The 16198-nt window shown below is 58.3% G+C and overlaps 1 protein-coding gene across 3 annotated transcripts; it reads right to left on the reverse strand.

The window, feature by feature from the left end:
• Positions 1-4145: 4145 nt before the first annotated feature.
• SH2D2A (SH2 domain containing 2A) lies at positions 4146-13493 on the reverse strand. 3 transcript variants are annotated; one of them, XM_072830023.1, is made up of 9 exons: positions 13343-13493; positions 12650-12810; positions 11549-11733; positions 10842-10931; positions 10513-10681; positions 7294-7443; positions 6827-7132; positions 5067-5238; positions 4146-4620 (listed from the first exon to the last, which is right to left on the reverse strand). In XM_072830023.1, the coding sequence occupies exons 1-8, from the start codon at positions 13374-13376 to the stop codon at positions 5071-5073; spliced, it is 1263 nt and encodes a 420-aa protein (XP_072686124.1). In that variant the 5' UTR covers positions 13377-13493; the 3' UTR covers positions 4146-4620; positions 5067-5070. The 3 variants fall into 3 exon arrangements, with proteins under 3 accessions (XP_072686124.1, XP_072686123.1, XP_072686125.1); XM_072830022.1 differs by having other exon boundaries at positions 12596-12810; XM_072830024.1 differs by lacking the exon at positions 6827-7132 and having other exon boundaries at positions 12596-12810.
• Positions 13494-16198: the final 2705 nt, after the last annotated feature.

Below are 16198 nucleotides of genomic sequence, written 5' to 3' on the forward strand. Positions count from 1 at the left end.
TTTGTGTGGGGCAGGGGTCCCAAATCTGGAATATTGCTGATCTCAGGTATGTTTGAAGACGAGAGGAAGTCAAGGAGGTGCTTTCTGTGACACAAGAGTCCTTAGCAAATTCAGTCCAGCAGGAGGAGTGGCGAATCTGCCCCTGAAGAGGATGCGTGTTCACACTGATTGCCATTGGTCTTCACTGTCTGGAAACTTTTGCGTAGGGCTTGGGGGGCTAGACCAGTCTCATCGGAGACTTCTGGGCCTGCAGCTTTATGCTAGAGAGGGAGGGGAGGGTTGAGCAGGTGGCCAGGGGAGGCAGGTGGCAGAGTCATGGGCTTCGGTTCTCAGCTTAGCACTGGGATGCCCACCAGCAGTGCGGCAGGTGGCAGGGCCCCTCCCTCTTTGCCCGAGGTTCCAGTAGGGGTGGGAGAGCCACCCCTGCGGTTCTAGACCAGCCAGTGCTTGTGCTGCACACCACCACTGCAGTGTGTTGCCGAGGACACTGGGGCTCCTGGACAGCTCGGCCGCAGTGGCTTCCTGCTTCTGGGACAAGGGTGCTGGTGGAGCCCTGCAGAGAGAAGCTTGGTGTTGAGAGAGAAGCCCTGACTAGACACAGTAGCTCGCCTCCAGTCACTGCAGGCTTCTCTCGGGTGTAGCACTGGGGGGAAAGACTGGAGGTTCTGGCCCTGGGGCCATCGGAAGGTGTGGTGTGGGGACCTGGGGCTGAGGGGGAGGCGGCAGGAGAGAGGGTCTCACTGTGCCCCCAGTCTTGTGTGCCAGGTAAGTTGAGGAGTCTGTTTCTTATTAAGTACACGGGAGGCTTTTGTCACTTACAGGAAAACCACCCACTTATCTGAAATCTGACCTACTTCGGGTTCGAGCCAGACAGGGCTTCTGCATCCCACAGGGACACTGGGGCTGTCCAAATCCGTGCATCCAGCTAGTGTTCAGGAAGGAGCAGCAACCCACCACTGCTTCCCTGTCCACAGAGGCACTGGGAGCAGGGGCTGAGGTCACCTCCCCTGGGGTGGTGTGTGTGTGGGGGGGTAGGCTCAATAGAGCCCCAGGTCAGATCCAGAGGAGTCACAAGCTTTGTTTCCTGCCCCAGATGCTGCAGATGCAGCCCTGCCCTCTTGGCATGCTGTGCCCCCAGTGTCACTTGAGGGCCTGCATCCTGATGGAGCCAGCAGGGCTCTGGGCTGGGAGCCAGGACATGGTGGGCATGGAGGGACCCAGCGTCTTGTGGACATGGACGACTCAGGCCAGTTGTCTGAGGCTCTGGCCCCCCACATCTGTGCTCTGCAAACAGCCTTTGCCATTTTTTGAAAAGCCACTTTTTAGTTCTACCAAAAGGGACATTTTATTTGGTGGTTGGAATTTCCTGGTCACCAAGAGAAATACAAATTAGAAATGAACAGTTCTTTGGAAGGCTTCCTGGAGATGGTAGCCTCACGTTCTGATAAACAGCAAAGGGAAGACAAAGGATGGTGGAGAGAAAAGGAACAAGGAGTGATACTTGGCTAAACTGGAGTGGCAGCACCAGCCAAGGTGCAGACGGAGGAACGGCAGAGGCTGTGGTCAGTGGATCCAGATAGCCCGGGGGCCCCAGAGGCCTAGCCTGGGCCCGAGCGTGCAGGGTGGCACGGTCTAGGAGCAGAGCCCAGAGGTTGAGGTCCCTAAAAATCAGACTTCGGAATTGCACAGAGATGCAAGTCTCATAAGCCGCCACCCTCAAGGCCCTGGTCCCTGGAGAGGGGCCTCCTCAAGGTCTTCACTGTGGCTGTATGCTGTTTGCTGTGCAAGAAGCCGCAGGCCCTTGGGGGGATGGCTCAAGGTCTGTGGGACCTGGGGAAGCTGCGAGGACGCTGGAGTGCGCCACAGGGCCTGCACCTAGCCTTGTTGGCCTCCTCTCGCCCAGCTGTGTTTTGGGTAGGGACAGATGTCTTCCAGCTGGTAGAGTGGTGGAGGGTGGGGCCTCAGCAGTGATTGGCTCCTGGTCCTCCAGGAGCGGGTCAGGGGTGGGGGTGGGGGGCCTACGCCCTGTGCACCAGGACAAATGAGGTCATGTGGTCATGTGTTAACTGCCACTCACCCCCTGCCCTGGAGCCAGACTTACAGGGCATGTCATGGAGCATGTGCTGCGTTGGCTGAGGGAGCATGCAGGATGAAGGGACAGTTCAGGGGGGAGAGGAGCCCGGGGAAAGTGCAGAGAGCCGCCAGGGCTGCCCAGTGCTGGAGGGAGGCCCCAGCTGGGGTGAGGCTGTTCTGGCTCCAGAAGGCCCTGTGTGGAGCGCGGTGGGGGGGGGGGGGGGCAGGCTGGAAGGACCATGGGCCTTGGAGGCGGTGGGGAAATGCCCTTCCTCTGTGGCGCCCTGCTCTCTGGCTAGGAGGAGCACCTGCTGCACAAACTGCTCCCTCCTTGTCTGTACCAGTTCCTCAGCTTCTCATCCAGGGGACGCGGCACCCCCTGCAGCTCACAGCTTGGGAGTGGAGTGGGAGGGTAGTTAGTGCATGGGCGCTGGTGGTTGTGGTGAGCAGGAGAAACCCCCACCTGGGGCTTTGGGGTGGGGCTTGCAGCAGGGCCTGCCTCCAGCTCCCCGTCCCCTCCCCTCTCTAGACTTCAGTCTCCTGTTTGGTTGAAGGGGCGGGGAGGAGCAGCCACAAAGGATTTAGTGTCCCCTGGAGCCCCAGCAGCCCTCCCTCCCTGAGCCCTTGGCCACTATGTCCCCTCTGACCTGTATGGCACCCCGTGTGCAAACATAGAGGCATCCTATGGGGACCCGTGGACCTGTGGTGCAGGGGCCACTGCCATGCCACCAGCTAGCACAGCTCCACACCACCACCCAGGCTTCTTGCTAATGCCCCCTTGGGTGAGTTGACCTCTAGCCTGAGCTGCAGAGGGAGGAGGACCCCTGCCCCCCCTCCCCCCTCACAGGCTTTGCTCCTCCAGAAACACCAGGGGGGTCACTAGGCATTTCTGCCCCCTCCCTGCACCTGCCATCCCGTTATACTCCCAAGTGTAAGGAAATGCCGTTCTGACTGATTTCTAGCTCTTGCTCTGCAGAAAGCCTCTCCTTGTTCTGCGCACCCCCTCTGCCAAGAATCAGCCAGGACCCCCGCCCCAGTCTACTATGAGACGTTTCTTGTCCTTTCAGCCTCCCTGATCTTAGCAAAGCCATCTGCTCCCCTCCCCTCCCCCCATCTCTCCTCTTGCTTAGGAGACCTGCAGACAAAAGGGAATGGAACCCAACTGTTGACTCAGCAGCAAGTGCTCAGGCTGATTCCACAGCTGGAAAGGAGGGGAATCACTAGTCACTGGGGCTGGTGCCCGCGCTGGGCCGACTGGTGGTGGTGCCCCAGCGCAGGGGGTGGGGTGGGGGGGGTGTGTGTCCGTGGCCGGCACCGCTTCAGGGAGGGGTCTGCGGACAGACTCAGGCAGGTGCGGGGGCCTCCTTGGCAGGAGGAGGGGATCCCAACAGGCACAGACTGTCCTGCCCAAGCTCTCCTAGGAAACAGCATAAGGACGGCTGCACACATGGGACTCTAGGAGCACCCAGAGCCTTGCGCCTCAGGTTGGGGGGGGGGTGCAGATGCCGCCTTGCCTCCAGCAGCTCACGGTCTGAGGGAAAAGAAGACCCCAGGCTGACTCCTCCAGGGGGTGGGAGCCCAGAGTGGGGAGCTTTGCACAGGGCGACAGGCAGGTGCTGAGGTGGGTCTGAGCAGAGAGTGAAGAAGCCTCACGAGAGGGTCAGGGGTGAGTCAGGGGAGGAAGTAAGGTCCTGACAGAGGCAAGGCCAATGCCCAAGAGGCTGGGGTGACACAGAGGGACCCTGGACCACCGCTGGGGGCCCCCAGGACTGTGGAGAATGAGGTGCAGGCCCCAACCGCTCCTGCCTGACCCCCAGGTGATACAGCCACTCCTCTGCCTCCAGCTGCCTGCCTAGCCCTGCCAGGGAAGAATCTGCGGCCCCTTACCCTGCAGCCCAGGTGTAATTACCCTTACCCCACAATGCCCAGATCTGTGACCCCTGCCCGGTGTCTCTGAACCCCCAGACCCGCTCCCCCCACTGCAGTGGCGATTCAAGCCCTTACCCTCCATGATGAGAGAGAGAGAATGAGAGAGAGAGAGTCTGAGACAGAAGGAGCCCGGAGTACTTGGATCCCTGTGGGAAGAGGTTGTTGGCGATGATTTATTAGCCAGGCAAGAATCAACAAACAAGTTCTAACATCTGTTCTCGCCAAACCATTCCTCAGACAACAGCAGCATTGGACCAGGGCCCAGACTCTAAGGCTCAGAGGGCCAAGGAAATCAGACTCCAGGAGGAGAAGCTAGGGCAGTGGGAGGCAGCAGGGGCACCCTTGCACTCTTCCTTGGAGGACTGCGCATCACCGAGCCACCACCACCACCACCCACCCGGTTCTCTGGGACTTTGGGGAGGGAGCCCGTGCCTGGGTCCCTGAAAGGGAGCTGAGTCTGCATCCGCTCCTCTGAACTCCAGGCTTCCTTGTGGGGGCCCTGATCTGTCCAGGGAACAGGGCTAAACTGGGATCTGGAGTTCCACCGGCACCCAGGCCTCCATGCTGTGGAACTCTGGAGAGCAGCCAGATTTCCTGTCAGGAAATCTCTGACATTTCCTGTGGAGAGGAGGACATGGGGTAAGAAAGGGTGCCAGGCAAGGGACCTAGGAAGCCTGGGTTCTAGTCCTTGGCCCTGGCCCAGTCACTATCCCTCTCTGGCTTGTCTCCACATCTGCACCTCCAGGGACTTGGCCTGGATCAGTGATGGCAAAAGAGATGCTGCTATATTGCCTACCTCTCTGCCCACAGCAGACATCACTAATCAATAACAGTGCTCTGTTCTGCTGAGTGTGGAGATGACCTGAACATCCTTCACAGCGCAGTGCTCTAGGCAGCCGCGACCAATGGATGGCAGTTGGCATGTGAGATGACACCTCTGTGCATCTTTGCAATAGATGATGGCTGAGGTCCTTTCTAGTCTGATTGCCTACGGTTTGTTCCATGCACATTTCCTGAGAAGGGCACCTGGGGCTCTAGGTTATCCTCCCCCAGCTCAGACTCACCGTGCTACTGGGGAGGCCCCAAGGGAAGCCACACCTGTCCTTTGTCTTCTGTCCTCTGTCTAGAAAGATTGTGAGGGAGGGTGTGCCCCCAGCAGGGCAGAGGCTGGTGGGGCACAGAAGGGCCTTGTCCAGTCACAGAGTTCTCAGACTGTGGTCGCCAGGCTCCTGGATTCTGCGGAGAGAAGGATGATCCTAGGTCACGCCCTCTATCCTTCACCTCTCAGGCCTACCTGCAGCCTCAAGGGCTGTCCTCTGGTCTTAATGCATGTCGGCTTGCATAGAGGAGGCCTAAACTGCTCTCATTCATTCAGCAACCGTTTCCTGAGGACCAGCTCTGTGGCAGGCACTGTGCTGGGTGCTCTGGAAACAGATGACTAAGTCCCAGCCCCTGCTCAGGGGGCTTGCACTCTCCTGGGAACGAGTGGAGTTGGGTGTCCCAGGTGATCAGTGGTATGTGTGGCAGGTGTGTATGTAGCACAGGGGGATGGCCACTGTGGTTGTGTTTGGGAAATCTGCAGGGAACAGAAGGACACACTGTCTTGAAGGATGGCTAGGGCAGTGGGAGGTGTGCTTAGAGAGACGTAAAGAGCTTAGTGAAGATGGCAGCAGCTGGTGGGGGGCTGACGAGGAGGTCCTCTGCCTGCACCAGTATGGATGGCCGCATGGGCCAGCTAGCTGTTTTAATCAACTGAGCCGTCCAGGCGCCCTGAGCTAGCTGTTTTAGAAAGACCATTCTGACTTCCTTGGGGCAGAGTAAATCAGAAATGGCAAGATTGGTGGTTAGACCAGTTAGGAAGCTTGGAAAATCCTGATGATGGATGCTGAGGCTGCAGCTTCGGGGCGGGGGAGGGACCCAGCAGGAATCTGAGGCCTATGAGGAGTCAGGGTAGAGGGAATGTCTAGGGAGCCCTGGGGTTCTGGCTGGGATAGTCAGGTGGCTGGAGAGTCATTCTTCTGGCTGGGAAACAGAGGAGGGGCAGTCTGGGCAGAAAGGTGAGAGCGTGAGAGTGGGCTGCTGTGCCAATTTCAGGAGGCTGTGGGGTACTGGGGGCTGAGTGGGAGACGTGGGCTGCTGGTTCATCTCTAGTGCCCAAGCTGGGGGTGAGGGTGGGGAGACAGGCTTAGGGGCTGAGGCAGGTCTGGGGCATCGCAGGGAGGGTGGGGAACGGCCTGTAGAGGGGGCAGAGGCCTAGGGAAAGGGTGGAAGTGGCCAGGAGGTGTCACGCCGCTGCCCTGGACTGGGACACTGGCTTGCACTCATCAGAGGACTGAAGAGGTGCGGGGTGGGGGTGAGGGTTGGCAAAGGGAGTGTGTGGAGGAGCAGGAGAGCAGGTGCCTCCTCCCCTGAGCTCATCAGAGACAACAGGAGGGACTCCCAGTGCTCCCAGCTCTCAGGCTGTGAAGGGGGAGGGGAGGGAGCCAGAGTGGGAGAGGCCCAAGTTCCAACGAGGAAGAGAGGACGATGGCTGGAGCCAAGATTCCTGGTATTGGGGGGGGGGGGGGTGTCTGGGCGAGAGGGGCGGACCACTATTTCTTCTGAGAAGTGGAGAGGGATGACAGAGGGGAGGCTTGTTCCAGTGACCCCAGGGCGAAGACAGGGAGCCGCTTCTGGGCTCCTGGCAGCCCGGAGGCTCTCTTTGCCCGGCGATCTCGGACCTTCACCCTGGCCCCGGCATCCACTCGAACTCCTTCGCTATCCTCCCCAGTCTGGCTTTCAGGACGTCCTCCCCGCGGTCCTCCTTCTCTGGGCACTGCTTTACCTGGCTTCCCGGGACAGGCCTGGACCGGCATTTCCGCAGGGCCCGGTGCCCGAGGACGCAGGGGGGCCCCCCGGCCCCAGGCGGGACCTCCACCTCCACCTCCGCATAGACGTTGCACGGGGCTTCCCCGGGGCTGCCCCGCCCCATGGCGTAGAAGGCGATGGGCTCGTCGGGCTCCTGGTAGATGGGATGGGAGGGCTTGGGGGGGGGGGCCGGGCGGGGTTTCGGAGCCGGGCTTGTGTAGACTTCGGGGGGCAGCTGGGGCTTCGCAGGCAAGGGAGGCTTGGGCCTGGGCTGCTGGGGAGCCTGGGAGAGAAGGCCAGGCCGGAGGGGAGGGGGCGTCAGAGCGACCCGGGCGGGGCTGAGGCTGCAGCCGGTGTCCTGGAGGCCCCGCCCCCGGGTCCTGGAGGCCCCGCCCCGCGCTGGGCCCGCCCTCTGCCCTCCCTCAGCCCCTCCGAGCCCAATACCTCCTTGGGCTCCCCGGCCCCCTCCTTCTGCGTGGGGGTTACGTTCTGCAACTTTTTGAGGATCAAGCCATACTGAGGGTGTGAGTCCTGGCTTTTGTTTCCAGAGTCCGGCATTTCAGTGCTCAGGGAAAGTCCGACGGGCTCGGGAGTCTGCAGGGAAAGGAAGCCTCAGGGATTTGGTGCAGGAGGGATGGTGGGTGGAGGTGGCCAGGTCATCTGGGAGACAATCAGCTGGTACTGGTGCAGGGTGTGTGGGGGGAGGGGCACAGAGATTCGGACCCCTTGGGTTCCCTGGGTGAGGAGCAGGGTTGGAGATGGTAAGGGGGCCCCACGGCAGCGTGGAAAGCCCCTCAGCTCACAGGCTGTATCTAGCATTGACCTCAGTTCCACCGGGAACACAGCCAGTCTGCATTTGTGCCTGTGGTTGTAAAAATGCAACAAGACTTCAGAAGTCTTGAGCCTAAATATTTTCAGCATGGGGACAGATCTCCAAGACTGTCCCATCTGTTTATTTCTGCAGGAGCGGGGGAGTACTCCTTGGAGGTTTAAGCTAGACATTTGAGGGGCAGAGAGACAGCCTCCAGGAAGATGACCCTGACGGTGGGAAGGTCCCTTTCCATGATAGCTGGGCTTTAGCTCAGCAGCCTAGCTGTGCACATGCCCAGGGCTTCTGGTAGACTCAGGCCACAAGGCTTTCCTCATGCTTCTCGTGTCCACCAAGTGCGTGTCCGCATCTGGAGATGTGCGAGTACTGCGGGCTTTCTGGATCCACGTCAGAATTCTCTTTCCCTGCCCTTACCACCTCCTCTCTCTGCATTCCTTTTGTGACTAAAAAAGCAGCACCCTCACCCTGCTGCTGAGACAGCTTCTCGGGAGCCACCCCCCAACTCATCTTATGGGGCACCAGCCCTGCTCCTTCCGCTGCCTCAACAACTTGACACCTGCTCCCCTCTCTTTGTGCCATAACCATTACCCCAGCTCAGGCCTCTTAAGTCCTCCCCTGCCTCATCTTGGTCTGCAACCCATTGTTCACTGGCGGCCAGGGTGAGCTGAACAAATTCCCCTGGCAGTCTTCAGCAGCTGCCGGTCCTCCAGGGGAAAGTCCAAACTCCAGAGGAGTGTTGGGACAAGACCCTTTGAGACCTGGTTGTAGAGCAGGCACCTGACAGCTCTGCCTTCAGCTCTCCAGTGCATCGGCTCCCCTCACCTCCAGACTTCCCTGCACCCTGTGCCCACTGCTGGGGATCTTCATGTCCACCATTCCTGGTGAAGGTCCACATAAGACTTGCCCACAGGCACACTTCCTTGAACTGACTTCAGTCAAGCCTGAGAAACCGTTCCTGCCAGTACCATCAGTGAGCTCCTCCTGGCCAAGGCCAGTGGTCAGTTCGGGACCCACTGGCATGCCCTTCCTTGGGGCATTTTCTTTGCTTGGCTTCTAGAGCATCACATGCTCCTGGTTTTTCTCTTCTCTCCCTGGCTGATCCTTCTCAATTTTCTTTTTCTTTTTTTAAAATATTTTATTTATTTATTAATGAGAGACACAGAGAGAAGGGGGGCGCAGAGACACAGGCAGAGGGAGAAGCAGGCTCCAAGCAGGGAGCCCGACGTGGGACTCGATCCTGGATCTCCAGGATCAGGCCCTGGGCTGAAGGCAGCGCTAAACCGCTGAGCCACCCGGGCTGCCCTCAATTTTCTTTATAGGTTTGCTCTCCCTTCTGCAAACTCTAAATGCTGGAGACTTAGTATTCCCTTCTTGTCCATTGACACTCCCTCCCGAGTTCGATTTCAGCCCTCCTGAAAGCTTGACAATCAATCCTTCTATATGCTGATGACTCCCAGGTGTTTATCTCCAGCCCAGACCTCTGTCCCAAGCTCCAGACCCACATATTTAACTGCCTACTGAACATCCCATTAAAAAGGGGGATACCTGGGTGGCTCAGTGGTTTAGTGCCTGCCTTTGGCCCAGGGCATGATCCTAGAGTCCTGGGATCGATTCCCCCAATAAACATGGGGTCCCTGCGTGGAGCCTGCTTCTCCCTTTGCCTGTGTCTCTTAAATAAAAGCTTAAAAAAATAAAATAAGTAAATAAAAGCTTAAAAGCTTTTATTTAATAAAAACTTAAAAAAAATCAAAACCAAAAACCCCACATCCTGCATTCTGCCTCCACCTCAGCCACCCTAGCCCAGGCGACCACCAGCTCACCTGAAGTATTGTAGTTTCTCCATCTGTCCTCCTTGCCCCACCCCCAAACTTGCCAGATCATGTCAGTCCTGATCATGATCAGGGGGTGTGGTGCCATCCCCCCTCACTTAGAATAAAATCCGAAATCCATGTGAGAGTCTACATACAGGGTTCCCTTCTTTCATCGCTGCTCTCATGTCCAATTCATCCACCTATGCTAGTTTCCTGACTGCTGTCAGTCTTCCTCAAACACCTCGGGCAGCTTCCTACCGCAGGACCTTTGTACCTGCTGTTCCTCCTGCCTAGAAGGTTTTTCCTCTAGTTGCCTGCATGGCTCCTTCCCTTACTTCATCCAGGCCTCCCTTCAAATGTCTCCTTACCAGAGTAGCTTTCCTTGGTGTCCCTGTGTAAAACAACCCCAACCCTGTCACTCCCTGTCTTATTAGCATGCATTTATCATTACTGGACATACTACAGATTATCTGTTTCTCTGTCTTATGTGAGCACCGTCTCCACACTAGAATGTAAGGTCCAGAAGGCAGGGCTGTTCTGATCAGTTGTTCCTGCTGTATTGCCAGACCCTGATCGCTGGCTGGCACCCGTGTCCTCGGACTGCCTGACCACTCTGGGGGGAGGCACTCCCTGGTGTGCTCCCTGCCACACAGGCCCTGGTGGCACTCACTCTGCATTTCCTCTCTTCTCATACTTGATTGCTCCTATTCATCTGTCTTTGCTGCTGGTAAGTGAGCTTTGTGGGCCTGAGGCCTGTCTTGTTCATGGTTCTATTTCCAGGGCCTGCCAGCAGGAGCATTGTGCTGTAGCCCTGTAGCCCCTACTCAGTAAATAGTCCTTACTTGAAAACACAAATGACCCCACGTGCCTGCTGTCTTTGTGTGGCTGAGCTCATCCGTGAAGGACCCCTCCCCAGCACTCGAGGGGATCCTAGGGGCACAGGGTGGACAAGAGACCTATGGCTGCATCGCAGGGGGGGATGAGGTGGTGGCCAGGGTCCCTGGGGCCAGGGGCTGGGGGTACCTGGCGGGCCAGGGGCTCGGTGAGTTTCTCCCCATAGGGGCTGAGCGGGCACGCTGTGTAGTGTTGCAGCAGGTCCTGCAGCCTCACGTGAGCGCTGTCCTCGCCTAGCACCACGTGGCGCCCATCCCCAAGCTGGGCCAGCAGGAAGTGGCGGCAGCGAGTCCGGCTCCTGGAGGGCACCCATGGGATCAGAGCCACCTCAGGCCTGGCTAGCCACCCAGGCCAGGGTCTCTCTCCTTCCCAGCTGGCCCCTGCCCTTTCTGCATCAGGAGCACCCAGCCCACCCCGCTGGGGTGGCCAGGGCACTGCCCCTGCTCTTGCCCCCTCACCTGTAGGTCAGCACAAAGGTCACAGCGCTCTCACTGAACCGTACCAAGTAGCATCCCTCAGGCTTGGTCTCCAGCAGCCTCTCAGCCTCCCTGTGGGTGGTGGAGAAGACTTCTCCAGCCTCCTGCCTGTCCTGGACTCTCAAGGCAGACCCCAACCCCCAGCCAAGCAGACTCAGGTGACGTAGAAGGGTGAAGAAGATAGCAGAGAGAAGTGGGGTCTGCTCCCAGGTGCAGGGCCTGGAGAACACAGGGGCCAGAGGTCCCACCCAGGAGAGGTTTCATCCCTGCCTCATCCTGGAGGACACCCTGGGGTGACAAGAGGCTTGTAGATTTCCAAGGTCATGGGCTGAACTGGAGCAGAGGAGGCAAAGCTGAGGGATGCAGGAGGAAGGGCCTACCAGAGAGACAAAGAAGAGCAGAGGCTGGTGAGGCAGAAAGGTCAGGAGATCTGGGGGTCGGGGCGGGGCTGGGGGGGGACCATGAGGTCTGGAGGGCCAGAGACAGGAGCCGAAGCTGAAATCCAGAGCGGGGGGAGGGGGGGCCTGTAGCCTCCCTGGTGACCTCCTCCAGGACAGATGCCTCAGACACTGGCCTGGGAGCCTCCAGGACTCATGGTTGGACTCGCAGCCTCCACACTCTGCTGGGCCTGGGCCCCAGGACTTGCCCTGCCCCTCTCTGGGCCTGTTTCCGCCACCTCTGTGACTCACCTCCGGGTGATGAAGCCGTGGAACCAGGCTGGGGCTGCCCCGTGCTGCAGGAGCCAGTGGGCCTGGGTCTTCTGGAACCAAGCCCGGGTCTCGGCCTGCAGGGACTGGCCTCCTTCCCCAAACACCTCATCAGCCTTCTCGGCATCCTCTGGGCTAGAGGCAGCCTCTCGGGGTTGAGGAGATGCCTGAAACAGGGGGAAGGTTCAAGGAGGGGGGGTTAGCCATGATGTATGGGCTTCCTCCTGACCGTCAGCCAGCTGTGCCTCTGCAGCCTCACCGCTGCTCCCCATCCCAGTTGCCCATTCTAGGCTATAACTACCCAGGAGGTGCCTTTCAGGGTCCAGCTTAAAACCCCTTCTTCAGCTGCACTTGCTTTTTTTTCCAGGGAATTTCTGCCCACTTCCCTCTGGGCCTGCAGGCCTTTTACCCAGTAGCAGTTAGCTCTTAACCTGAGTGTGAGGCTTCTGGAAGGACAGGCAGTCATTCCCTGGCCTGCAGGATCAGGGAGATGATGCTACAACCTCTCACCCCAGAGGACAGAACGAGGGAGGACTCAGCCTCCTGTGGGAGGGGCTGAGCTGGATCATAGGGAGGACTTTCTAATGGCCCCATGGGTGAGAGGGACGGAGGCCCAGACGCACTGGGCAGGTGAAAGTCAGGGACAGAGATGCAGAGGTCTGCTTCTGGGACTTGGTACCCTGTACCCTGGTTACCCTCAGACTCAGCCTGTGCATCCCAGGGATGGTAAGGGGACAATGCAATGAATGAAGGAGGTACTCCCCATCTCCCCTCCTACCCCCCCATCTCCCCTCCCTCTCCCTTCTCTCCATCTCCTCTCCCTCCTCCTCATCTCTCCTCCCTATCTCCCTCCCTCCTCCCCATCTTCTCTCTCCCTCCCTCCCTCCCTCTCTCCTTCCCTTCCTCCCTTCTTCCCTCCCTCCCCATCTCCCTTCCCTCCCTCCTTCCTTCCATGCCCTAGCCCTATAGGCAGCCCCAGATCATTCCTGCTTTTCCCCTATTGGCCTTTATCTACCCTCAAGTCCTCACTGATGGGAGGAGGGGAGCCAAGGAGGAAGTGGTGCCAGCCGGGTTCCCCCTTACCGCAGTGTGGACAGCTGGGACCCTGGGGCTGGGCTGGGCCTCCTCAGCCTTCAGGGCCTGGATCCTGGGCCCCTGGAGCAAGCCCAGGTCCTGGCAGCTCCTGCGGGGCAGCTCCAGGGGCTGGAAGGTGCTGAAGGTAGGGGCAGGGGCTTTGCCACTTCCTGTTAGCACAAAGAGGTCGGGGTAGCGGGGGGAAGAGGGGGGATGTCTGGGTGAGAGGCTACCTCTCCCCCGGGCTCCCAGGAGCTCTGTGTGCCTCTGATGAGAGGACAGGGACAGTGCCAACTGGGGGTCTCTCAAGGGGGAGGAGTAAGGAGTCCAGGAGGCACGAGCTGGCAGGGAGATGGGCATGGGGAAGCAGAGAGCCCCACAGCGCAGGTGTGGGGTGCGGGGCACAGCGAGGGGGTAGGGTGGTGTGTCTCTTCAGGGCAGACCTCTGCTCTTTATGTTCCAGATCCTCTGCTCATCGCCCTCCCTCTGCTAAGGAGCGCTCAGCAGACCCTGCCACCTATGTCCCCAGGGCTGAGCCGACTGGCGCCAGGAGAAGTAGTTGTAGGCTCCCTGCCCATCTGCCCAGCCAGTTCTGGCTTGGGGTGGGCCCTTCACCCCTGAAGTGGGAACTCAGGCCTGGAGACAGCAGGGGATCTGAGGGTCTGGATGTCCTTCCACCCGCCATCCAGGCTTCGCACTTACCTTGGGGACAGATCTGGGCCAGGGGGAGCTCCATGGAGCCAGGCTAGGAACTGAGCCCCTGGAGCAGGGTGTGTGTATGTGCTCTCAAAAGATGTGCACACTCAGCAACTCATCTCTCTCACCCCAGCCCCCGAGGGCAGGAAATGTCGCCTTACCCACAGCCCTAACCCTGGCAGAGGACCCACGTCATGGAAAGCCGTAAGACACTCGTCCCTCCTCCGGAAGCCAGGCCCCTGAAGGTGATGATGGTGTGATGCTGTGGTGGTGGGTAGTTGTGTCATTCTGCCCTTGGCTGTTGGGTATTGGGAGGTCCTTCCTGCTGTCTGACCTCCATCCCTCCTGTTTCTCCCTCTACTCCCTCGCTCCAATCTGGGACCACCTTTCCTCTCCCTGCCTCCCTCTCTGTCTCCCCCTCAGCTTGTTCTGAGCAGCAGCAATGGGGATGTCAACTTCAAAAGGATATTTGGGGTCCTGGGAGATTCCTACTCAGGATTGTGCTTTTAGGACATATGAGGAGTGACGCGGGCAGGGCTGCAACAGGAAGGATGTGGGGAAGACTTCTGGAAGGACTTTCTGAGGTCATACGAAATCTTTGAGATGAAGTGGGTGGGAAGGAAGGAGGGCTGGCTTCACCTTCCAGCAGATAATAGGACTGGGTTAGGGCAAAATCCGGCAATCCTGGGGGGTGGAGGGACAATCTGGAGGAAGGAGGGGAGATCCAGAGGATGGAGGTCATGATCCGAAGCAACATTGTGAGCAGTTATTATAACATCAATGCTGACATCTTAAACTCTCCCTGTGCCTATATTTGCTGCCACACCAGAGACCAATCCCATTGCTCGCTCATTTGATCCTCACAAATATATGGGCAGGGAACATTACCCCCATTTCCAGAGGAATAAACTGAAGCTCAGGAAAGTTAAGTGCTATGGCCAGTTGTTTCAGTGTCTCAGAAGTTGGGATTAGAAACTAGACCTTCCTTTACTAACTTCACCATGATTTAAGCCAACAGTCCAGGACTAGGTGCCAGGCACTGTTGTTGGTCCAAGAACACAGAGAGAAAAAGGATCTTGCTTCAAGATGTTAGGTGGGGGAGCCAGGCCTGCCAACAGACACTTCCCATGAGGACACAGTGGTGTGAGTGGAAGAAGGTGGGCAAAGGTGTTTCTAGAAGAGGGACCAGCATTACAAACACCCATAAGAAGGAATGAGCATGCATACGTGCGTGTGGGCAGCCTTAGGGGACTGAGTGGCTGGGGCAGGGGCTGGCTTAGGGTCTGCAGCTGGATTATCTGCTGCTCTCTGCCCAGGAAGGAGTCTGGACACCCAGCTTACAGCCCGAAGTTACTTCCCCATCAGCTCCAGGCAGGGGAGCGCTTTCCCCACCGTCAATGCCCTACACGGCTGCCCACACCGCAGGACCTTACCTCCCCCCAGCTGCCTGCTGTCTCTTCCTGAAACATGTGGCCTTTCCCTGGTCCAGCCCCCCGGGGTTGGTGATGAGTCTGGTGCTCTCAACATGTTCCCCAAGCCCTTCACTGTATTGTAATGAGCCGGGGGTGGGACTGTGCCCTCCATGGCCCCATCAGACGCCAGGGTTCTGCTCTGTGCTCAGCTGTGCGGCTGGGAGTCCACTCAGCACAGCCCAATTCTGGAAACCCTGCCCGCCACTTTGGTGCACTTTGTGATGATTGCAACAGAAGCATTTTTCACCTTCCAAATGGAATCACTCCCACGCTCTTTGTCTGGAGGCCTGGGCGCAGGCCTGCAGCCTGAGCAGGTGCAGGGATGTCAGACACAGGTACAGCTGACCATTCACCGCAGCTCTGTCCAAATGCACCCCAGCTCTTGGCTCTTGTATGGGCCTCAACATCTCCTGGGACGGAGGTTGTTGGGAGAGGATTAGTTTCTCTGAGGCTCTGACTGTCTCTCCCCTTTGCCTGTGTCTTGTCCCCCTCTACCCCGGTGGTGGGGTCAAAATAGCAGTCCCTCCATCTCTCCCAGCTTCAGATGCTCCTCTCTGGAGGGGCGGCTGTGGGATTCCACCAGTAAGTGGGCGCTGAGCCAGCAGAGAGTACAACTTAGAGGAGTGGCTCAGGTACTGGTTCTTTGCTCCCAGTTCCTGGCACCATGATGGTCACTGTTAACCACTGTCTCCTCACGGCTAGGGCAAAAGTCCAGACCGCAGGCTCCTGTTCTGGCTGGGCTCGTGGAGGCCGGGGTCTGGGAGCCCCTCTGCCCTGCACACAGCTGGGCAGGGGTCAGGAGGGGCTTAAGAACACACATGCTGGATGGTTTGTGTGGTGCCCCCCATGCCCCCCCCCAGCACCCTTTCCCTGAGCCCCCACATCTATTAGTCTGAGCTGTCATAATGAAACACCACAGACTGGAGGGCATAAACAACAGAAATTTATTTTCTCACTGTTCTGGAGTCTGGAATTCCAAGGTCAAGGTGCCAGCAGGGTTGGTTTCTGGTGAGAACTCTCTTCCTGGCTTGCAGATGGCTGCTTTCTCGCTGTGCCCTCACATGGCCTTTTTTCTGTGCTGGCGCTGGGCAGGGCTGGGCAAGTACCTCAGGTGTCTCTTCCTCTTCTTACAAGGACACCCGTCCTATCAAACAAGGACCCCACCTTTATGACCCCATGTAACCTTAATTACTTCTTTAAAGGCCCTATCTCTCAATATAGTAACATTGGGGGTTAGGGCTTCAACATATGAAAGTTCCACACACTAGATGTCAAAGGCCGTCCTCTCCACTCAAGGAGCTCACATCCTAAGGTAGGTAGGACCACAGAAGAGACTTGGCAATTCAAAGCAGTCCTGCCCAGAGCCATGTGCATCCTTGAGGATCTCAGG

This window comes from Canis lupus, chromosome 6 (assembly GCF_048164855.1).
Source record: "Canis lupus baileyi chromosome 6, mCanLup2.hap1, whole genome shotgun sequence".
NCBI classification, from domain to species: Eukaryota; Metazoa; Chordata; class Mammalia; order Carnivora; family Canidae; genus Canis; species Canis lupus.

Bases quoted from the DNA above. Each gene is read 5' to 3' on its own strand.
- SH2D2A (XM_072830022.1), bottom strand. From the start codon at position 13,376: ATGGAGCTCCCCCTGGCCCAGATCTGTCCCCAAG. The intron at 11,734-12,595 runs GTGAGGACTTGA...CCCCTGTTTCAG, and splicing joins TGGCTCCCCTCCTCCCATCA to GCATCTCCTCAACCCCGAGA. The intron at 10,682-10,841 runs GTGAGGGGGCAA...GGTGCCCTCCAG, and splicing joins ACCTTTGTGCTGACCTACAG to GAGCCGGACTCGCTGCCGCC.